This window comes from Artibeus jamaicensis, unplaced genomic scaffold (genome assembly GCF_021234435.1).
Source record: "Artibeus jamaicensis isolate MK-2021 breed Jamaican fruit bat unplaced genomic scaffold, CSHL_Jam_final contig_426, whole genome shotgun sequence".
In the NCBI taxonomy this organism is placed as follows: Eukaryota; Metazoa; Chordata; class Mammalia; order Chiroptera; family Phyllostomidae; genus Artibeus; species Artibeus jamaicensis.
Genome location: NW_026521826.1, coordinates 12,330,310 through 12,354,362, shown reverse-complemented (window position 1 = coordinate 12,354,362; position 24,053 = coordinate 12,330,310). Strand labels below are relative to the sequence as shown.

At 48.7% G+C, this 24,053-nt stretch overlaps 1 protein-coding gene across 1 annotated transcript in view; it reads left to right on the top strand.

Moving 5' to 3' along the window:
* The window catches only part of PFKP (phosphofructokinase, platelet), a 54,154-nt gene that overhangs the window by 6,826 nt on the left and 23,275 nt on the right, over positions 1 to 24,053 (top strand). The window contains exons 2-9 of the mRNA XM_037156563.2: positions 2,752 to 2,825; positions 13,641 to 13,718; positions 16,420 to 16,609; positions 17,564 to 17,729; positions 18,432 to 18,476; positions 18,687 to 18,795; positions 21,575 to 21,670; positions 23,675 to 23,767. Of these exons, the coding sequence (XP_037012458.2) occupies positions 2,752 to 2,825; positions 13,641 to 13,718; positions 16,420 to 16,609; positions 17,564 to 17,729; positions 18,432 to 18,476; positions 18,687 to 18,795; positions 21,575 to 21,670; positions 23,675 to 23,767 (851 nt within the window). The remainder of the gene's footprint in view (positions 1 to 2,751; positions 2,826 to 13,640; positions 13,719 to 16,419; positions 16,610 to 17,563; positions 17,730 to 18,431; positions 18,477 to 18,686; positions 18,796 to 21,574; positions 21,671 to 23,674; positions 23,768 to 24,053) is intronic.

The following is a 24,053-nucleotide window of genomic DNA, read 5'->3' as shown; positions in this document are numbered from 1 at the left end:
CAGTTAAAGATTGAGGGTGCGGGAGGCCCCATGCACACCTGACCCTGTGAGCTTGGTCAGAGGCCATAAACCGCCACAGGTGTGAGCCTGGGGCAGAGCATCTCTTCCCGTCCTGGAACAAGAGGAGTCAGGTGGGGAAGTGCCAGGAACCCTCCCTGTGCATGCAGGGGCCCAGTCCTGGAGTTTCAAAGAGGGCACTGGGTGGCCCTGGGGCACTGTGGGCTGTGCAGTGTTGATGAAGCTTGAGGTTCAAGGAGGAGTATCCCTGTGGGCTGAGAGGTAGGAACACTTCTTGTGGTGAGAGCTTCTCTCCCTGAGGAATCTGGTTTTCTGAATCCAGACCTTGGGGGAGGAGCATGGGCACATTTATGTTTTAGAGACAGAGCATCAAAGCTGATGCAGAAAACACCCTAAAAAAAGTGGGGGCGGGTGGAGTACGGATGGCACAGGGACAACACAACTCTTACGGAGTTTTTTTGTAGGGCTTGTGAGCTGTCTCCAGAGGGGCAGGGGGGCAAGTGGGGGAGAAGGAGATCTTCTACCTGAGCTGAAATTGTTGTTTTAAGACCTTATTTTTTAGAGCAGTTTTATTTCATTTTATTTTTTTAAATATTTTATTTATTTTAGGCAGATGGGAAGGGAGGGAGGGAAACATTTGTGTGTGGTTGCCTCTTGTGCGTCCCCTACTGGGGGCCTGACCTGGCCAGCAGCCTAGGCATGTGCCCTGACTGGGAATTGAACCAGTGACCATTTGGTTCGCAGGCCCCTGCTCAATCCACTGAGGCACACCGGCCAGGGCTAGAGCAGTTTTGCCTTCATGGCAAAACTGAAGGGAAGATTCAGAGTTGCCATATCCCCGCTGTCCGTCCCCACACACAGCCTCCCCCATCACGCTAGATGGCTCATTTGCTACAGCTGGTGAGCCTCCATTGCCACGTCGTCATCACCCAGAGTCCATAGTTGACATTAGGGTCAGTCTTGTCCATTCTGTGGTTTTGGACAAATGTCCAGTGAGATATGCCCACCATTGTAGTGTCACAAGAGCAGCTCCACTGCCTCAAACCCCATATTCTGCCTGTTTATCCCTCCCACCCCCCACCCCCTGGAAACCACGGGTCTTGTACCTTTTCCAGAATCTGTAAATTTTTTTAAACAAAGGAATGTGCTTATAAATTACTTGTATAGTAATAAACAAAAGAGAAAAGGCTGTTTTAATCATTCTGACTATAGTGAGGATAATGTTAGAGAAAGGCAGCAAGATTCAGGGGAAATGTTGAGAGAAAATGTCTGTTTTATGGGCATGAGTTAGCTGGGGCATTAGTAATATCCAGTTTGAGCAACAGAGGAGAAAGTTGTGCTGTTCAGCAAGAGAGAGAGAATAAAGGAGGAGAGAATAAAGAAAATAATGGTAAAATAACTTACTGCATCTTAAAATGCTGAACTTGAGGTTCTAGAGAGATGGCCACCAGTTAATAGGCAAGTTATTCAAATTCCTTGTGTGATGAACTAGGTTTGAACAGGATGGAATGAGCCTACCAAATATAACTATGTCCACATGTACATAGGTATTAGGTAGATATTAAACATGGATTTATTTCCAAGATATATACCCCACCACACTTTTTCAGCTACGTGAATATTGTAGCCTTTCAAAATCGTCACCTTTCAGAGGCAACAGTCTTACTACAGCATTTTTAGAATTGGCTCAACATACACCTGTAACTTGGGAATTTTTAACTGTCTTCTGAGTGGGTTTGCCATTCAACTATGATGTATAGATTCAGTCTCTGTCCTTGTTGAGTGGACTCTTGGCACCACAGTGCCTTGCTTTTGTTTTTTTTTTCTTCACCAAAAGTGTCACTCACTTGATGGTCCATTTCTCCAACCTCCTGACTTCTGTTTCCAAAATTTGAATTTATGAAGGCAGCGGATTGGAACTGTTGGGTGTCCAGGAGCCACTTGGTTGGAATAAGCTTTGCTGCTCCTTCTGAGGCACAGGATTGTGTCATCTCTGAAAGAAATGGCCCTCATCCCTTGTCATTTCTTTCTGCCTGGCCTTAACTCATCGGCTAAGGTGATGGTACAGGATTTGTCTGATGTGAGATCTGGACTATTCACTGAGCTCTGGACAGCGGTTCCATGTGGGGAGCAGGAGGGAGTGAGCATACTTGGGCATCACACAAAGCTGCTTTTAATTTCTTTGAAGCACTCTGAGAAAATGCAGGGAATGTCCTAGATTTATTTTGATCAGGTATTACTTATAGTATATTGGTTTAGTTTTTCTTTTTATAAAATTATGTGACTTGTTTTATATTTAAGGCCATTGGTAACTGGTGATTATCTATTCTTCGCCTCCTCAAATCACAGACCGGAGGTCCTTTCCAGCACTATCTTCTTTGAATTTGGCTAAAGATAAACAAACAGCTGTCCTTTGGGTTGTTTTGTAACCAGAGGAGTTGCCTGAAAATGTATAGGGAGGGAATCAAGGCTGTTTGTGTCCCGAGCCTGTGAGCAAAGCTATTCTACATTAAACGTGCACCAAGCCCTTCTCCGAGGATGTTCATCTGTGGATGAGCCCACGCGTGCTAGGCCCTCTGCTTTGCGATTTCCCTCAATCCTGATGCTCACCCTGGGTGCATGCATCCCACTCACCTTCCACCTGGGGCACCTTCTGAGAGGTCAGAGTTTCCCTGTGGTCACGGCCAGTTGTGTGCCTGGTCTCTTCTTTAACTTCTGTCATGTCTTTTCCAGGTATGAATGCCGCCGTCCGTGCAGTGGTGCGCATGGGGATCTACGCAGGGGCCAAGGTGTACTTCATCTATGAGGTCAGTGTCATGCCTTCCCTGATCCTCTAGTGTCCCTGCCTGGCCCTGGCCCGAACCTCTCCCGCCTGCCAGGGTGCAGCCCTGCTGACAGCAGCCCAGGGTCAGCGGTGGTAGTGTGCTCAGGGGGCCAGCAGGGGAGCCCAGGTCCCAGCAGAGCTTTACCTGGGAGAATGTGCTCCCTGTCCAGATGTACCTCTGAGATGGGTGTTAGGGGTGGAGGGAGTGGAAGGAGATGAGACAGGCACCGAATGCCATTTTGATATTAACTGGTTTTGTAGGATTAATGACCTCAAACTGGTTGTATTTATTTGTAGTTCTCATTTTGTATAATGTGATTTACTTAAGTGAATGTGATACACTGAAAATGGGGTTGAATTTGAACAAATATTAAGATGAATGGGCAAAACCGGCCACTTTGACCTTTTCATTATTAATGTAACACCCAGACTGCCTCCCTAGTGTCTGTTTATCCGTTTACTTCAGAATGAGGACTGTCAACTCCAACAGCAATCCTGGCCCATTATCTTCTGCATTTGAGGTCTGGGCCATGTAGAAGTGAGTTGTGGGCACCGACGTAGTTTGGACCACTTGATTTATTTCAAAAACTGCTGGGAAAAATGATTTATATTTAGATTTTCAATTTATAAAACATAATAAAGCTTATTAAAAGGAAATAAGAGAATATATTTTTAAATGACTTAATTCCTTCAAGACCACTGTTAGTATTTTATGCTGGCTCCTTCCAGTATTATATATTTGGAAGACTGAAAGAAAATATGTACATTTTTAAAACTATAGCAAATGTATTTAATATAGTGTGTTTTCTACCAACCGTAATGTTATGGTGATTTTCTGTATGCTATACACACCCCACAACTGTTGCTTTAAATGTTTACTTAATATTCCATCACACTGATGCTTTAACATTTACTTCACCATTATTTACTGGGTCATTCCATTGCCACACCATGGGACTATTTGGGTCACTGCCCATTTCTCAACTACATCATACAGCAAGATCCATATTAATATGTGAGGCTCCTTTATGCTTCGTATTATCATTGTGATCCCAAGGCATCGACTGGGGTAGAAGTCATGGCCCTTTAATGGGTCTCCATGTGTCTCACCAGTGATTTCTGAGGCTTGTCCCAGCCCACCCTGCACCCCCCACGCCACACTCCAAAGTGGCACTAAATCCACCAGTTCTGTGTGCACAGCCCTCGTCTGACTCACGAGAGCTGGTGCAGGTTACAGGACTGTTAATGAAAGTCATTTTTTCCTTTTGCAATATGGCCACTCCTGGTCTTTGCTCATTGGTCTGAATAACCATTTTTTTAATTGTTTGCTGCAAAGGTGTTTTTTTCTGCTGCTTTGGTTTGCTTTTCTAAATTGTGGTTCTGTGGATTTAGAGGGTTGTAACCATCTGATTTGGGCAAGGTTAAAATAATGGGTCTGATCAAAGCGGTCTCAGACCACTGCCCTGTCATTTTCTATTTGGATGTAGTTAGGGTCAGATTGCCCTTGTGGATGTCTGTCCTGGGGCTGGCCCCGCAGCCACTGCCCGCTGTGCACTGACGCGGAATGAGCACAGGAGACGCAGGGCGCGCTCCCCACTCCACGCCTCTCCTCCCTTCGATGTTTACGTTTGCACTCAGATGACTGTTCTGTTTTCGCTGAGGAGTGTGCCCGCATGAGCACAGCTTCCTCTGCCTTTTAATTTTATTTTGGGGAGAAGAGAGGATTGCATTCTGCCTTTGAACTTGAGGGAAGCCACTACACCTGGCCTGATGGCAATTCCTAACACATGGTTTTCAAAATCTTTCAGGGTTTGGTCCACCCTCAGGTCAGGTTCTGTTATAATTAACAAAATGATTTCAACTTCTCTGAAGACAAATTTGTTTAGACTTGTGGTTTCCAGCATGTTCTCTTGGAAACCTTTGATTTCATTGGCTGCTGGCTCGGATGGTTTGTGTGACCCTCAGGGGATGCTGCAGCTGTACTGAGCTGAAGATCTGTCACTACAGAGGCACACTTTGTCTTCATAATGACTTTGCGGTGTGTGGGGGGAAGGGAAGGAAGTCATTTCAGTTATTTCATAGTTAAAGGAACTGACTTGTCCTTGTGGACAGTTCACTTTCTCCGTGTCGCGATTCATCCCTAGCAGGGCTGGGAAGAGAACTTGAGTCCCACAGCAATCCCCCCAAAAACATTAATTTATTTCTGGAGACATTTTGATTGTCCCACTATGGGGAGAGGTGCTGGCATCTGTGGCATGGAGGCCAGGGATACTGCTCAGCATCCCTCAGTGCACAGCGGCCCCCAGCAAGGAATTATCTTGCCTACATGGCAGTAATGCGGAGGTCTGGAAACCTGCATTAACCCAAGGGGGCTATGTTCTTCAAGTTCTTTCTGAAGAGAAGTGAGCTCTGCTTCCTGCTCCTTTTGGCAGGTGGGCAGGGAGGCCCCGAGTCTGAGTAGATCTGTCTCCGTTAGGGAAAGACAGGAAATTTCTACAGCCACTGGGAAGATGCCACAGAGAATCCATGTGTGGAATGGTGTTAGGATGATTCTAATTTTCATAATAACTTTTATTGGTAATTGGCGCCTCTGATGAAGGCATCGCAGAGCGCCCAGCTGGTTGCAGGGTGTGTGATTTGGCACTAGGAGTGATCAGGCCTTTGGCGTTCTTAGATATGGAGGGAAAAGGGAACGGCTTGCTGAGAGAGGCACTGGAACTGAAATCTCCTGTCTGGAGATGATGCAATGCTTCTTATGACACCCCTCCCCCACCCCCCAAAAGAGAGAGATATTGTACCAGTGAACAGAAGGAGCTCTTTTTTTTTTTTTTTTAAGATTTTATTTATTTATCTCTAGAGGGGAAGGGAAGGAGAGAAATATCAATGTATGGTTGCCTCTCGTGAGTCCCCTGCTGGGAACTGTCCTGCAACCCAGGCATGTACCCTGACTGGGAATCGAGCTGCGATCCTGTGGTTCACAGGCCTGTGCTCAATCCACTGAGCTACACCAGCCAGGGCCAGAAGGAGCTCTTTTGTGTCTGCCCTACCTGTGGTTCGCCCAGTATCCCCTTAGACCCATGGGACTTTGTACCGGTGATCAGTTTTATCTCATTGAATTGAAATCGTTTGGGGTGTCATCATTTCTCTCTGACTGATGTAATAACCTTGTATCTGCTATTCTGAAATTCAAAAATGTCTAAAATCAGCCAGTTACTTCCTAAGTCATTTGGGCAGCCAACCTTGGTGACACCGCATGCCATCCTTTCTCGCCCACTCTGGGTGACAGCCCCTCAAAGGGGAAGAGGTGGCTCCTGCTCTTGCCAGTGCCAGCTCACAGAGGCTCACTGTGTGTCCATGGTGCTCAGGATCCCAGCCTTCTCCATGCTGTCACCTCTCCCACCCATGGGTTTGGGGAAGTGACTGTGCACCTGTGTACATAGCCCAGTGAGGGGGGATAAATAAATGAACCTTTCTGGTCCCGTTTCCTCATCTGTCCAGTGAAAATCATATCTGCCCTTCCTAGGTTAGGAAGCTTTGAGCATAAAGTGGGCAAGGAGCTGTGGGACTGCTGGGTGCGGGTGCAAGGATGTGTATGCCTTCGGTGCTGTTGGTTGAGAACCAGGCACAGCATTGGGGGGATGGGTGCTCTGAACAGAATTCCTTCTCTAAAGACCTTCTCAGAACGGCAGACACGTCCATGTGTTCTGCTGTGTGGGCCCTGTCCTGACGAACAGGGTTCCCTTCTACACCACACACCATGGTGCTATTGGTATTTGTAGGGGTTGACGGGAGGGTGTGTGGAGGTGTCCTGTGCAGTGCAGGTTGCTTAGAGAGCATCCCTGCGTCTGCCCACCAGAAGCCAGGACCATACCCCTGGCCCACAGCAGTGACCACCAGACACTGGCAGGTGTCCCTGGTGAGCCAACTCTTCTTCTTTGATTTGGGCTCAAATTTAGGAGATGTTTGGTTTTATTTTTTAGAGCCTCATTCAGTATTTTATCCAACATGTTTATCCATTTGTAGTCTGGTTTCTAAGTCTACCTAGACTTCTCAAGGTGACACACATACCGAAACAGTGAGGATTAATTATTGAAAGAAAGGAGTCTGTTTTTTGTTTTTTTTTTCTTTAGCAGAAAATGTGTGGGAATGTGTGGGTCAGAAACCGCTGTGTTTCGGCCAGAGGTCTGGCACCAGGTTTGCTCCCTCCTCCTGGGCTAGCACTGGATCTGGGGCAGCACTCCCGTGCGTGCCCTGCCTGCTGAGCCCTTGGGCGCCGTTCAGGGAGGGGCAGGGCGGGTGTGATTAACCCCTTCTTTCCACATACTGCGCCAGTTGTTGATTTTTTTAGTTTTTCTTTTAGGCTAGGACTTTTTCCTAGTGAGTGCCTTCAGCTTCTTGGAGATGGTGAGGACAAGTACATCGCATGTTTCTGTAGCAGACTGCACAGGGGTGTGGCCTGCCCTGCGTTTAGGTAGACCAGACAGACACAGGGTGGGAGAGCCCACGTCACAGCTGGTGCTGTCTTGGCTGCATGTACAGTTGGCTGGATGTAAGTTAGCATAATACGTGGGTTCAGTGTCCTATAACCTAAAGGTTTTTCTCTTGACTTACAAATCATTATTATTACAGCTCTTTAACTATGACTCATGGAAAATCCTCCCCTCTGTGAAATGCCTCCTGACATTTCAGGAGCTGCTGAAGGCAGCGCTGGTGAGTGTCAGCAGGGCTCACCTGCTGTTGTCTTCAGAGTGCTGAAGAAAGGCTGGGAATGATGCCCATCACTTCCAGCAGCTGCTCTTTCTGGTGTTAAAAATAAGGCATTCTCATGTCAGAGAGTCAGGGCTTCCTATTTATTGTTAAAGAAGAAGAGCTTTAGAACAGCCTCAGGAGCTAACTGCCAGGTTTTCACAGGCTGGCTGCTGCAGGAGCCTGGCCTTGCTCCCCCTGGAGGTCCAGGAAGCAGCTTGCTCACTATCCATGCCCCTCTCCCCCACCCCCAGCTGGTTTTCTTTCTTCCTCTGTCTGTTTTTCTCTCTCTCTCTCCCCCACTCCCTTTCCTTCTCTCCTTCTTCCCCTCCATCATCCTTGCCTCCTTTCTTCTTTCCTTCCGAGTTTGAATGACCACACTTAATCCAAGCTGCACTGGGCTTGGAACCCTGAGCATCATGGCCTGACCTAACATACTAATAAATAAGCTCTAATTGTCATTTAATAGCTTGGTATTGTTTTCCCCTTCCCAACAGAAACCCTGTCTTTGCCCTGGGGTTTGTTGTTTTCCTTCTCAGATATGATGAAACACCTGCTGTCAGTTTTTAAAGTGAGAAATGTTGTGTCCAAACAAAAAATGGCCACAAGAAAGACCCCTGCCATTTCCAAGGAAGGCAGCACTAGGACACAGATGCAGGTCACTTCTCCCTTGTGGGCGTTGGAGGTCTGGGTGCCACCTGTGTCTTGGACCGTGTGGCCGGATGGAAGGGAACAAGATCAGGCTAAAATGTCGGTGTGACGTTTGGGAGCTCCTCTGGCTGATCCTTTTCTCACCCCTCCTGTCACTAGCTCCACCTCCCCCTACAGTCCGCTGAGGGCCAAGCAAAGAGACCAGAATCACACTGTCTTCTTTCTCGGAGGTTTTACACATAACCGTTTCTGCATTTCAACTTCCTTAAAGGCAAAGCTACTTAATCACTAAATGTCTGTCTAAAAATGGTCATGGTGAGGCTCCAATGTACAGTTCAGTGTCTTTCTCTGCAGCCAGTGGGTAAATGTTTATGTTCAACTACCGTGCACGAACATTACAAGGATGGTTGAGTCTCTTAAATTAACTCATGGAAAACAGCTGATCTGGGTCCCTGCATTCCCTCCCTTTCCACAGGAGTGTTGGCCGGTGCACTGAACAGTAAAGACGACAGTGCTAAGCCCCCAGCCGGGCGCTTCCTGTGGGGTCTGTGACTTGGTCCTGACGCCATCAGCACAGTGCTCTTGACTTCAGATGAAATCTAGTGACTGTCAACATTTTAGTGTCCAAATCACAGAAGCGAGCATGTCCCTCCCCTGCCTTTGCCTGCCCCCACCCACCGTTATCACCGTGGGGCTGACTAAGTAATTTACTGTGGGGTGAAGGGACCTCCCTGCCAGGCATGTTGGGGACTGGCTTTGTCCTGCTGTGGTTTCCAGTTGTGCGACTTCCCTGGAATTGTGCAGTGTTAGCTGTAGCTTCAAGATATCCAGGAATGCCAGTGGGCTAAGTAAGTCATATCGGTATAGTATGAAGTTTCCACAAATACAAGGATCAGGGCTGCACAATGACCTGTCGTGTTCTCACCTGTTTTAGGATTTTGGAGTTGATGAATCTTGCCAAGGACAAATCCAAAGGCAATACAGGGGTTTTCCTTGAAGTCATGAAATCAATGAGCACGTGTGATTAGTTCCCTAGACTGGAGGGTTTGTGCCCTTAGAATCTGGGGAGGGGCGATGTCAGCAGGCTCTGGGTGCGGGGAGGGGAATGTGTGATCAGAGGGTCTACATATGACTTTCCCTTGGGCAAGGGGAACTCATAATTCCTAAACTTTGAAGACTATTGACATGGAGAACCTTGGCCCGCCTCGTTTTCACGGGCACCTAGTTTTGCACGGTGGCGTTTACTGAATCTGACACAGGAGAGTGATTCAGAGGTGACCTCTCCACATAATTGCTCTCAAGCTCTGTAAGTGAAATGCTCTAATTTACTATGGAATAAACCAGGAAAACCTTAACCGTATAGGAAACAAAAATATACATTTCCTCAGAAGCAGCAGAAACCCTGGAGAAGTCTCTGAATGCCAGTGATAACACTATCTAGAAAATAGTTGTGAAGTGCGTTCTCTTGAGTAGGTGTTTGGAGCGATTGCCATTTAAACAGTAAGGTATTGCCTGGAGCATGCAGGAAATCCAATGGAGAAAGCACTGCAGAGTTGACGAGACATGTGGACACCTGGAACAAAAGCGCCCGAAAAGAAAAAGCCCACCTTGCTGTAGCACAAGGCTGCATTTTCCCTCTGGGTCTCCAATTAAAAAAAACAGAAACACAGATCTCTTATAAGAGAATGCCACTCACAGATAAACCAGCTCTGCTGTTAACAGATGTCTAAAAACACAAGTCGAAATGAACACAGTGTGACCCAATGACTCCATGTAAAAATTCTGTGGGACAGTGGGTTTACTATATCTGCCTAAGGGACTCTTGGGTTCATCCTGTGGATTGGGACCAGCAAGAAAGGGAGTGCTACAGCTCAAAAACTAAGTGTGGCTTTAAAATTTTTATAGTTTGTTTTTCTTACGTGAGTCACTGAACTGGCTCTGAGGGCGAATTCCACAGGAGAATTTTAGAACATGTTTTGGGCCCTGGCAGTATTGGAGGAAGTACTCAGACTGCAGGGAGGCTTCATTCGAATTACTGCATGTATAAGAGATGGTACATTTGTGTAAAATCAGGCTTCTTAATTTGGTAATACCTCCCTTATAAAAGACAGTCCAAAGCGGCAGTTGGTAGTTATTTTTCAAATGTTACAGGAGTTTAACGACTTGCCAATTGGAGAGTGAGTCATTTCCTATAACCTGGCCCACGTGTGTGGTGAGGCGGGGCTGTGAGTGCAGTCATTACACAGTCATCCTTTTTATTCTTCATCGCTGGTTTCACCATATCATCTGTGTCACACAGAATAATCAGATGTGTCTGGAGGACAATTTCACTTTTCAAAATATGTGTTACGTTTTGTGAAACTTTTCCACATTCTAACTCTGGACACAAGAAGGATGTATGAATGTTTTTATTAAATCCGTATTTCAGTTCCGGGGCATAATAAAGGGAGAGACTTTTCTCCACTCCCAGGGTGGCAGGCACCGAGCCTCAGATCAGACGTGGTGTCTGACGGGGAGCACGTGCTGCAGGGACAGGCCTCCTCCGTGTCATCCCTGCGGGTGACGCTGCGGCCGCAGTGCTTCTTTTCCTTGTCTGTTTAGTTACCTAAGGAGTGAACGTACAGAAGTTAGGTGCCCCGGCTGGTGCGGCTCAGTTGGCTGGGGCATCGTCCCATGGACCGAAAGGTCGTGAGTGTGACTGATTCCCTGTCAGGGCACAGGCCCAGGTTGCAGGTTTGCAATGCCTATGAGAGGTAACCGATAGATGTTTCTTTTTTCCACTGATGTTTGTCTCTCTCTCCCTGGCCTTCCTCTCTCTCTAAAAGCAAGGGGGAAGAAGTCCTCTAGTGAGGATTAAAAAAAAATACTGGAGTGGCTGTCAGCGTAGGCTGGGAGGTTTCTCTCTCTTTTCTTTCAAAACCTGTGGTTAGTTCAGTTGGTTTTCCCTCCGCCTCTGCCCAGCATGGTCTTGATTGATGCCTACTGTTCTAGCCTAATTAATGGTCATGTTTTCTCTCCTTCTCAGAAGTATGCAGGTTTGGACGATAAAACACCATCTTTTTCTGTAGGGTCTGTTTCAGCGCAGGGCTGAGCATCTGAAACTTGGAGCTGGGCCACAGGCCTGCTTGTGGGCACCTCCCAAGCTTCATAGCGATGAAGCCAGAAAGCACTGCCCCGATTGCTAGTCTGTTCCTAACGTCTCCTCTGTTGTGAGTGGTGTGCTGGGCTGTGCCGCAGTGATGGCATTCCTCACAGAGACCGGAGTGCGCGCTGGCAGAAATAAGTCAGATGGCAACCCTAAGACTGGCTATTCTCTCTTTCCCTCTCTCTCTCCTCCCTCTCTGTCAATTTTCTATCATCTATCTCACCTATTATCTATCCATCCATGATCTATTTCTCTCTGTCACCTATTGATCTGCCCATCATTTATCCATCCACCTATCATCTATTATCTTTCTTCCTTTCTTCCTCCCCCCCCCCCTCCCTCCCCTCCCTCCTCCCCCCTCCCCTCCCCTCCCTCCCCTCCCTCCCCTCCCCTCCCCTCCCCTCCCCTCCCTCCCTTCCTTCCTTCCTTCCTTCCTTCCTTCCTTCCTTCCTTCCTTCCTTCCTTCCTTCCTTCCTTCCTTCCTCTGTTGAAATAAGATCCCTGGGGATCACTTAGGTGGAGGAGGGAGCTTGGTTTTGCGTTTGGTCCTGGAGCAGTGGGATAACTTGTGCCTGGCACAGCCTCGTCCCTGAGGTCTCTCACATACCAGTGGTAACATAAATATTGGCTCTGATAAGGGCTCCCCTCCCAGAGGCAGCCTGGATCCAGTCACTCTTGCTTATCACCTGGCTGTCCACAGTGACAGCCACACTGGGTTCCAGAAATGAACTAGATTACAACTGTGTACCCTGGAAGCTCACACAAGAAGGGAGATGGGAACAAAGAGATAGAAGGGATCCTTAAAGGCAGGCGGAGTGTGTTCGGAAGAACCTCCACGGCTTCCCCACACAGACAGTGGGTGGGTGGTGAGCCACCCTGGACCAGCCTGTTCTGGGGCTGAGGACAGAAGGGTGAGCGAGCAGCTAGGGGCCAGGCCCTCAGTGGCCACAGCCTGCAGAGATGCCTGCCCCTCTCAGGCAAACCTGCTCTCACCGTCTCTGTTCTGTGTCATTTCATGCTGGCATTCCCTTTCCTGTTTGTCACAGATGTGACATATGTGTATATGCAACACCGGACTGTACACGCAACACCGGACTGTACACACATGCACATACATGTGTACTTATATATTAAAATATATGTATATATTATGTAGAATATAATTATTGCCTAATACTATATCATAATGTACATTAATAAGTATAATTATAACTAGATAGTATACATGCATACTCAATAACTGCACATAAGCATATAATTTATATTAAGATATATAAATATGAATACATATATACATGTATATAATTTTGTGTTATATAGTTTTTCTCATGTAACTATAATAAGATACTAATATATAATGCTATATAGTGTATTCATTATATTATTAATATAAAGTTTGCATTTATAAGTATACAAATTAATCAATCATCAAGATTCCTGCACTATTAGTTAATTTATGCGCAAGGCTCTATATTCGGTGGGAGTTTCATTGTTTAAAATCTTTATTCCTTTTTTCTTTTTCTTAGCCTTCACTAGGTAGTGGACATGAATTCACAATAATCTATTATGATGAACCTTGGTCAATGGTTAGGGCTTATTCCTTTTTCAGGGTAGATGCCCTGGAGGGTGAGTCACTAATATAAAGATACAAATGAACGTTTCTGTAGTTCTCGATCTTGTATATTCCGTGGGTAAAAAGAGGGATGCTTTTTAGAGTTGAAAGGTGATGATTTTGGAGTTGTAGGCAAAAGTGTGCACTTGTATCCTGATTCACTCACAGGCTCTATAGTGAGATGTCCCTGGTCAGAAGGAAGGCCACGGAATTGTTGGGGTGACGTTCAGCTGTGATTGTAAATGAAACTTCATGGGTATCAAAAGTGGCACGGATTTGCCCGGGCAGAGGGAGGCCCTGACAGGAATGGTTTCGTGTCTGCTTTGTGACTGACACCAAGTCCGTTTGTGCTGAATGACAAACAGATTCAGGGTAAGTTTGTCCCTTTTCAGTCTCTCAGGCACCATTAGGCAGCGGTGCCATGGAGGAGGCTGGCCTGGTGTTCCCACTCTTAGAGGTTCGATTCAGGGGGCTTCCCCGCCATCCCTGCTGTGCACGACACTTGTACAAACCGTGTCTGCAAAACACTGGGCTTCTAGGCACTTAGCCTCATTGTCACTCGTATCTGCATTTCATGTAGTTTGGGATTAATTAATGCCATGACATTGACTCAGTTTTGAACAGATTTTGATTCTCTCCCTCAGGGCTACCAAGGCATGGTGGACGGTGGCAGCAACATTGTGGAAGCAGACTGGGAGAGCGTGTCCAGCATCCTGCAGGTGGTAGGTGCCCAGGTCAACAGACTGTTTCCCTCTGGGAGCAAGTATGTCTCTCCTTTCAAGCCTGTGGTCCTCATGCTCCTGTTAGACGTAAAACAGATTACTGTGCTGCCTGGCCTTAGTTTTACCTGCTCGAGAGGAAAGAAAATATTCTTAATGTGTCACTTAATTAAATTTTATAAAAACACTACATCATGCAAATGAAGGAATTATCCTTGCAATAAAAAGTCATGGATATTAGCTAGCATTCTTTGTAGTCCTTGTAGCAGATTTTGGGGGCGGTTTGTGTGTTTTTTACACCAGATTAATGTCGAGGCAGTTTTGTTTGTTGATGCTGTGCGTTTAGTGGCAAATATCTGCAGCTGCTGGGTTTTCTCAAGTTCCTTGGCTTCAGGGTATCAGGGCCTGGGAGAGACCCCAGCCAGCGGCTCCGAGGGCCGTGGGTGCAGAGGGTGCATAGTACCTTGCTCTGCCCGCTCCAGGCTGCGTGGATCTCCTCAGTGTGCCCAAGAGGGTGGTAATCGCCACTTAAGGAACTTAAGCAGCAAAGAAACAGCTGCTTAATTTGAATTTAAAAGGTACCTGCCCCTTTATTTTATGTTTATGTTTTATTATGCCTAAAAAAATTTCCAGACGGTTCCTGTATAGCTTAGCAAAGGCTCCAAAGAGTTGAGAAATAAAGAGATCACATGAAGGGAGTGGACTTCATGAAATATTCCTGTGGTTTTATCTTTTGTAATGTAGGTATTAATATGTGACTCCTGTTGAGTACTTTTTCACTGAAAGTACCAAATGGGTACATTTCCTGTGAAGGTGCTAGTGCAATGGATGAATGGATGAAAAACTTATGGAAAAATATATTTAAAAAATGGAATATTATTTAGTCATATAAAGAAGGAACCCCTGCCATATGGGACAACATGGGTGGATCTTGAGGACACTATGCTAAATATAAAATATGTCAGACTGACAAGGACAAATTCTGTTATCATCTCACTTATACCTGTTACCTAAAATACTGAACTCAGAGAAACAAAGAATACATTGGTGTTTGCCAGGAGCTGGAGAGTCAGGGAGATGGGTAGATGACCGCCAAAGTGCACAAACTTTCAGTTATAAGGTGAAGACATTCTGGATCTAGTGTGCAGCGTGGTGACTCTAGCTAATAATACTGTGTGGTGTGCTTGGAATTTGTTAAGACAAGATCTTAAGTGTTCTTGCAGCACACACAAAAGGTGACCGTGAGAGGTGATGAATGTGCTCATTTATTTGATTGTGGTAATTATTTCACAGTGTATACATACATTAAGTCATCATGTCACATAACCTTAAACATGTTCACAGTGCTGTATTCTATATTTAAAAGTTGCTAAGAGAGTAAATCTTAAAACTTGTCACCACAAAAAAGAAAGGTAAAATTGATAGATGTATAAACACATTGATGCAAATTGATAGATGCATGAACTAATCTTTTGTGGTAATCATTTCACGATATATATATATGTATCAGCTGGTCACACTGTGCCCTCCAGCTGACACCGCACTGTATGTCAGTTACATCTCAGAAACTCTGGGGGAGATGGTAGCAGCGTGAATATTTAATGCCGGTCACAGACCCGCAGGTCTACAAGTAAACCTTTACTCCCTCTCTCCCAGAAAGACACCGAAGAAAGTTTGGCACCCATCAGTACTTAGTAGAGTGATACTTGCGTGCATGGGTGTATGGCCTACCTGTCTGCATCTTAGTCAACTCTGATTTCATCCCTGAGGCCCTGGCTGTGTTATCTCCTCATTGTTTATGGGCTGCTGACTTACCTTCCAGTTGTTAGAAATCACATGACCCTGTAATTAATGGCTATTGGTCAAATCAAAGTGCAGAGAACCAGCTTACCTTTGCTCTGTGCCCTGCACCTGCCACCCAGGCTCACCTGTGCTGTGGTGAGTCATAACGTCATCCCGTCACACTGACTGTTATTAACCCAGAATCACTGATGAGTGAGCTTTCTAAAGGGAACATTTGAAGGATCGCACGCAAGTTCCGGTTTTATGAGTGCATCCCTGAAGTATGCAAGGGAACCCTGTGTTTTCTAAATACAACTGGAAATTTATTTCTGAAGCACCAAGGGAGAAAGATCATGACTTATCTTTCTGTAAGTTAGGATGGCCCAACTTAAGATTTTTTTAAGATTTAGCCTTTAAGAAGGGTTAGGGCTGGGGAGATGTACTTGAAAAATAAATCTCTTTGTCACAGATTCCTATTTTGCCTGCATGAGTGGTGAGCTGTGAGTAACAGAAGGGGCCACTGGATGCGGCGCTTCTCTGACCGAGGCTGGTGCCTGCACTCGGCCTGTCGGAGGCTCAGGGAGTGCGGGGCCCAGGGGTCCAGCTGCCCCACACTGCACAGCCTCCAGCATGGCTGTCATCACCTTGCAAACTCTCCTCTGCATGTTCAGCCGACAGTGGTCCTTGTTTCCATACCCTACTTGGCTGTCCCAGGGCATGAAGCCATTATCTCTGTTGAATTCCAGGATGGAGCTAAAAATGGGAAAACAAATTTCCACAGTAGACCAACTGAAGAGATTAAAATGAGGGAACCCTTAGTTTGTGAAGTCCCGTGTCTACATCAGCACTCACATGTGCCCATCTATCCCTCATTCCACCAGGCTGTTAGGAGACAGATAAATAGGATTTCATTTTTTTTCAGGGCGGGACCATTATCGGCAGTGCCCGGTGCAAAGCCTTCCGTGCCCGGGAAGGTCGCTTGAAAGCCGCTCACAACCTGGTGCAGCGGGGCATCACCAACCTGTGTGTGATTGGGGGGGACGGCAGTCTCACCGGGGCCAACATCTTCCGGGAGGAGTGGAGCGGGCTGCTGGAGGAGCTGGCCCAGAATGGTGCGTGTCTGTGTCCCCTGTGCCACCCTCCTGGTTCCTTCCCCAGCCCTGGTCGTCTTCTCTTCCTGCAGAGAGCTTTGACCTCATCTGCTCTGCCCGTTTAACTGTCACTGAGGTATTTTGTGGTGTCAGGTTTTACAGCTACCACCTCAGGACCCACGTTGGACCTCAAATAATAGCAATAATCATTTGTTTCGGTGTACTATGGTAAACGTGCTGCTACATGATTTCACTGTAATATGAAATATGATCAGCAGAGTTGTGTTGCTGGAGCGAACAGCCCTTCACGAAAGGCGTAAACTTGCCCTGAGTTCTGTAAATCTATCCAGGAAGGAGAGAGGCCGCCGGATGCTGGCAGCAGGGACCTCAGAGCAGCTCCTGTCCACTGCACTCTGGTCCGACACAGCTGGGTGGCGACAAAGAAGGGGAATAGCCCCCTGAGTTCCCGCCTGAGCTGCCCCCAACCTTGACCGCTGTGATTCGGTTTGGGCAGATCTGCTCACGCGTCAGTCTTTTCTGAGGGTGTTAAGTGAACAGCACCAACTGACTAGTCCCCCGTAGGCCTATGACAAATCAATCCCTTAGTTATATAATATTCTTATGTACTTAATTCTGGGGTTGTGATGTTTCCTTACTGAGAGCTACGCTATTCTCTCCGGCCCTTACCAGACAGAAGTCAGATTTCACCCACAGATTACAGCGTGCAGACCCCCCCTTGCTTTGATTTTTACAGTCCCAGGCTCTTATCTGTGATAGCTCCCGTCTCGTCGTCACCTCCACTGGTATCTGGCGTTTATGGCCGTGAGTGTAGAGAATTAGGTCATGGAGAGTTCCAGGAAAACAACAGTAGATGGAAAGTGTGTTCAGAGTCCTGGGTTTCCATACGCACGGCCATCCGGTCTCCCCCTCACTGGCTGCTCCCAGTGATGGAGAGTGTGGTGGGGTCCCCCGCAGACAAGATCAGCGAGGAGGAGGTGAAGAAGCACGGGTACCTCAACGTCGTGGGCATGGTGGGCTCCATCGACAACGACTTCTGCGGGACGGACATGACCATCGGCACGGACTCGGCCTTGCACCGGATCATCGAAGTCGTCGACGCCATCATGACGACGGCCCAGAGGTAGATCCGGGGGAGCCAGTGGGCGAGCGGGTGGCACGGGGCGCCCAGCGCGCTGCGGCTAGACGCTCATGCTGGCTCTGGAAGGTCCCACAGGGGGTGTTCTGGTGCAGCTCTTGTCACTTGAGTATTAGAAACAAGGCAAGAAAATTGTTCTCAGCTTGACTTTTTACTTTCAGTTTTATAAAGTTACCTCTCCCCCTCCCCGCATTAAAGAAGAAAAATGTGTTTGTTGTAGAAAATGTATAAGATAAAAATCATCATTATCTATAGTCCTGCCCAGAGTTCTGCAGGAATGGCGGGAAGTAAAACTGTGTGAGAGTCACCACAGCCCGTGTCAGAGATGTGGGGAAGCGTCTGCAACCCCCTCCCCGCAGGGTGACGTTTGCAGCCGGCCGTGCTCTGAAGTGCAGATGAAGCCATGGCGCTCTCTTTATCCATGGTGGTGCAGACTCTGGCGGATGCTGTAAACTGTGGGCCTGGAAAGTGCACTCACCCCCTGCACCCCTTTACTCACGAAAGTTTGAAATACTCCTGTGACATCATCTGCCCCTGTAGAAAATGGGTCCTTTTTTGGAGGCCTGCGTACCCGCCATAATCACAGAGCGGCCTTTCTGTCTGTCTGCGTGGCTGTGCCGCACTTGGCTCTGTGTGCCCTGTGCTCTTCCCAGCGGTGGTAAGTGGGTGCTCCTTCGTCTCTTCCAGCCACCAGAGGACCTTCGTTCTCGAGGTCATGGGGAGACACTGCGGGTACGTATGTGCAGACACGATTCAGGTGGAAAGGACCCTCCTCCCACGGGCCCCTGGAGAGCCCCGCGTCCCAGTGCACAGGCTGCTGGGGGGTGGTTCTCGAGGGGCCAGCGGCTCCCACACAGGCTTAGCATTCCGTCTGCCCAAGGCCATTGCCGAGTTCTGGGTGCCCAGCAGCAGCCTAATGAGGTCTTTGCTACTTCCACGTAGGTACCTTGCCCTGGTGAGCGCCTTGGCCTGTGGGGCGGACTGGGTGTTCCTTCCAGAATCTCCCCCAGAAGATGGTTGGCAGGAAACCATGTGCATCAAGCTGTCAGAGGTAACTCATTCTCTGCTTCCCTCAGCTTCCAACTTCCTCTCTGTCCAACTGCCCTCCCTGCCCTGTGCTGGCCGTGCCCTGTGAGTGCCCTTAGGGCTTTCAGTTGGCACAGAGATTTGGACAGCCAAACACTGTCGGATTCTAAAGTGAACCTGGGTGCATGGGACCTGCATGTATTATTGGCTGATTGGCTGTTCCCATGGGGGGTTGCTTCCCAATGCTGCAGAGTGAGGTGATAGAGAAACAGTGACATCAGCTCTGTTTTTCAAGCAAAGCTGTTGGTTTTAACATGACAGTATCAACATACCTGCGTTCTGAGTCTAATCTGAAGTCCCCTGGACACTGATATGTGTTAGGAGGGTTCCCTCAGCGCTGTGTGCCCAGGGTGCTCGGCCCGATGTCAGGTCGATGAATGGGTTTGAAGCAGGCTTTCCCGCCAGGTTTGTCGTTTGTGGTGTGGCCATGTTTCACACCGTGGATTATTTATGTGAGGCAAATTTCCCTCTAATGAGGTGTGTGAGGTCTCACTTAAAACAGCGCCTTTGGGGACAGGAACCCTAGGGTGTGAGGGAGTTCCCCACCCTTTATTTTTATAACCCTGTTATCACTGGTCTACAGGGAAAGGATGTGAGCCTGTGGCATAGGCTAGTTACAGTTGTATACAGCAAACACATAAGCACTACCCACAGCTGGGACACAGGTGCAGTAAGACCTTGCCATCACCTTCATGGTAACAGATTTGAAGACACGAATTCCTTATTTGGAAGAGTCGGACCCTTGTTTGGAGTTGGAGCTCTTAGCTGGAAATAGACCCGTGGTCACAGGGAATGTCCAAAGTACGAACGCTGGCATGGAAGCCGTGGACGAGTTCACTGTTTCTTGGCCTTGCCCGGGCACGTGGCGCCATTCATTCTCCGCCAACCGGCTGGTGCTGGGAGAGCCGTGGCTGGTTGCAGGAGATGAAGGCGGCGCCCGCCTAGCTCCTGGGTGCCCCCGGGATGTCGTCAGTTACCATCTCACGGGATGTTGTGTAAGACCGCGCCCCCGAGGGCCCAGTTTCTGTGAGCTGTCCTCCGCCTCCCTGACAGTCTCTGGCCTGGCCCAGGACAACACCGTCACAGGCCAGGGTGTGCTGGCAGCTGTTGGAGACGGAAACACACCCCCGTCAGGAAGTGCGCACACAGCCGGTCAGAGGTCAGTGCCGAGTCTGCAGCACTGACTGGCACTGGAACCATGTGGTCTGGTCTGCAGGCCCCCTGGGTTTCAGACTCCATAAGCTGCGCTGTCAGCCAGGACCTGAGTCAGCGTATGTCGGCCCCCTGAGTGTCGACAGAGTGAGGACTGATGGTTTAAACTCACCTGTGCGTGAAAACACTTGATGTTGGTACATCTGTAGTGCATTTTCGGTGGTTGTTAACGTGGCACTGGGTGGACTTTTCCAAATACCTTTCTGCATAAATCGGCCCAGGATGCAGACCCCAGGGCACCCCCACCACAGGCGTCTCAGTATCAAATTGGGAAAGACTCCGTGGAATCGGAAGGCCTGGGTTGAATCCTGGTTCTGCTGCCCGAGGGGGGACACCGGGCACCTCGCCTTCCCATGGCCTAAGTTCCTGGGCTGTAAGGTGGGGGATATGCTGCTCCTTAGCAGTTTTGTGACGAGTGAGTGAGATCGTCCAGCTGGGGGTCCATCAGGCGTCCAGTGGCCTGTACAGACAAGGCCATGTCCCCAACGTACGTGTGCAGACAACTCCATTATTTCTCACCACCTCGGGGACATTGTTTTATGGATGAAGAATGGCTGTTTGGCTGAGCCCCTGTTTAAGGACATGTCATTCCTTCCGATTTTGCTTTTTCAAATGATGCTGTAGTAATCACTCTTAAAGTCATATCTTTACACCTTTTAGAAAATTTCCAATTAATATATTCTCCGAAGTGTAGTACACTTATTAATACTCTATTTTAAAAATGACCAAAGGGCATATGTATTTGTGGCCTCGGTTGCAGGATGGGGCAGCCTCGTGAGGACAGCCCGCTCTGGGCAATGCCCCTCGGTTGCCTGGCGAGGCAGATCCAGCACTGCCCACTCGGGGCCTCACTGCCCCACAACGCTTATACCCCCTGCGTAAGGATTAAGGGTCCTTAATGGGGGCTTTTATAGAGAGCACCTCATGGAGAATGACCTCAGGGCATCCTTGCGGGACTGTCTGGAGCCTGTGAGGACAGCAGCGGCCCAGGCAGCCCAGGTCTCACAACAGCGCCCGCCTGCCTGTTCCTATGTAGGGCAGCTTCTGACCTGGCTGGGCTTTGAGTCCTTCCATTTTCTCCCCTGTGCCCACTAGCCTCCTGCTTGGGCCTGGGACTCTGTCATCTGATCCCAATGGCACAGAATTTCTGGGCTGGGATAGGATTCCTGAGAGGTGCTTAGGAGTCTGGCTTCCAAAGGAGATGGGCAATGTCGTTTGCAGTGGAGACTGCTGGGGAGGCCAGGCTGTGGGTGTGTCTGCGTGTGGGGGTCACAGTCCAAGGTCAGTCAGCACAGCCTCCCAGCCTGGGGCTGTGTGTGTGCCAACCACTGTGGTGATATCACCAGACCTCGAGTTCCCCCAACCCCACCCGCCTGCACCTGCTCACAGAGCACCTTCACCTTCTTATGTCCTTTGTAAATAGTGCTCGTAGTTTCTACCTGGCAAGAGGCCAGCTCAGTGGGGACTAACTGGCCCTGGTTTTGTCAAGAATGTTTCAGTCCTTAGAGGATTTTCACTTTCTGTTTCCTTAGAACCGGGCCCGGAAAAAAAGGCTGAATATCATCATTGTGGCTGAAGGAGCAATCGATACCCAAAATAAGCCCATTACCTCGGAGCAAATCAAGGATGTGAGTGTGTCCAGATTCTCCCCTCTCCGCCGCCACCAGCCCGGAAAGGGGAGATTGTAACACAACTGGCAAGGGGTAGATTTGGCATTATTATTCTAAAAACACTTTTTGTTCTCCCTGAGAGTAAAAAGTATTTTCCTAATGACTCATAATTTCAATGACATGAGAATTGTACAACTCCTGGCTTCTGGAGAGCCAGTGACACTCGTGTTATTTTGGGGGATATCCCTAAGGACCAGAGCTTCTGCACAGAGAGAAGGGAAATGGGGAAGGTCGGGAATGGAGGATCCAGCTGGGGCTGCCCTGAGAGCCATGAGGGTCAGCCCCCAAGACTGAGCCCTCCCCCTCCCCCCAACCCCCCCCTGCCCCCCGCCGGGAGCATCAGCTGAGCTTCCTCTTGCAATGAAACTTGAGTGTTGGACGTGAGTCACTGCCCCTCCCTGCCTGCAGAGGGACCGACACCCCAGTCCTGTTGCCACAGGCCTCAACCACGGGTGCAGCTTGTCACGGAGCCTCCTAGTTAGAGAGGCAACTGGGCATGTGCTGGGCAGAGCAGGGACGCAGGCAGGCAGGCTCTGGTTGGAGCCACCCATCAGGGCAAAGGGTGTTATCAACTTGGCTTTGCAAGTGGGTTTCTCTCTTTTGCCTTCTTTATTCCCATAGCAGCTGTGCATCTAAATTTTAAAATATTGAGAGATAGCTGTGAAAGGTATCAGCCAATATTTCCAGGTGTTTATGGCGAACAGTACCAGATGTTAGACCTTGGTTCTTGAGTTTTGGCTAAGAGAGAATCCAGAGCCAAGACTCAGATACAAGCAAAAGTTTATTTAGAAAGTCACAGAGGTGGAAGCGAGCTGTGTGGAAGAAGTGAGCCAGCTGGGCTGCAGGAGCCTAGGAGAGGGGGAAAGCTGAGGGTGTGCTCCAGAGAGAGAGAGAAGGAGGAAGGGAGAGAGAGAGACAGGGAGAGGGAGAGAATGCTGGGGGAAGTAGTGGGTGAGGAAAGGTGCAGATGTGCTCAAGAGATGGAGGGAGCCTTGCTGGGTCCTTTGTTTTGAGGGCTTTTACCCAGAGGCCTTGGAGGAGGATCTGTGTAGAATATTCATCAGCTTTCCAGGTGTGTCACCTCAGGGTGCACTGACTGGTCGGCAGCAGGGCAGGGGATCATTGTCATCACAGGTGGTTCTGACATCAGCCTCAGTGTCACCCTGCCTGGCCATGCTGCTTTTCTGGGCCAGGAGCTGAAATGCAGCTGAGGTCTAGATGTTAACTCTGGACCAGAGTCTGTCTCTGTGGTCCACAGACTTCGAGGCTTCGTTCCTGAGATTTGACGTGAGTCATTGCCTTAAGGGCTTAATGCTTAAAGGAGTGGTCGAGCAAGGGCTTGTATGAAAGTCAGATGAGGTTTTTCTCAGACCCCTTTGTTCCTCCTATAAGGGGTTCTGCTGCATGACCAGGAATATGGAAGGTCAGGGCACCCAAACTGTATGACCAGTGATAGGTTAGGGGAGGAAGGGTCACCCTGGAAGTGAGGTCTTGCCCTACAGTTGTCTGCCGCTGGGCATCTGCGGCTTTCCACCCTTCTGTACCTGGCCTGCTCCTACTCTGCTCTTGCCTTTCTAACTGCTTAATATATCACAGGAAGTAATCTGCAAAGTCAGAGCAAAGGGTTTGCTTTCCCACTTAATCAAAGTTGAGATTGAACCATGGACCATTTGAGCAAGGACCGTGGAATTCAGAGTGCAACCCTGCTAGTTTGACAGGACTGAACGAGGTCAGGATACTCAGCCTGTCCCAGCCATTCCTAGGGGCCCTGGCCCTGGGGTGCCTCAGCTAGCCATTAAACTAAGTGTTACTTTAAGGACCAAAATTTCGGAATCAGAATGTTTCCCGTATGTATCTGAAAAAAGAGTAGAAAACTATTTCTCAGATCCAGCGCCTGTCCCCCAGTGGGAGCCCATCTGCCTGCATGTGTCCTGTGTCCCCTGACGGAGTTATTCCCCGCAGCTGGTGGTGACACAGCTGGGATACGACACACGAGTGACCATCCTTGGACACGTGCAGAGGGGCGGGACGCCGTCGGCCTTTGACAGGATTTTGGTAAGTGAGTGTGGAAAATGTCCAGCAAATCACAAGGAAAGGAGCATTTCTGGAGCTCAGAGGGAGCATCTGGCTCCAAAGACTGATAGCAGTTCAGCGGTGCAACACGCCTCGTCTCCGAGGTGCTCGGGCCCTTGCTGTCATTGCAAGACTCAGACTGCGCGGGTTTCCAGGCCCCCAGTGGCCCAGACTCTGAGAGACCCTAGCCCATGTGGACAGCTGTGGATGCGGGGGACTCCAGATCAAGCCCAGAATGTGGGAGCCTGGCATTCACTGCAGGTTCTGG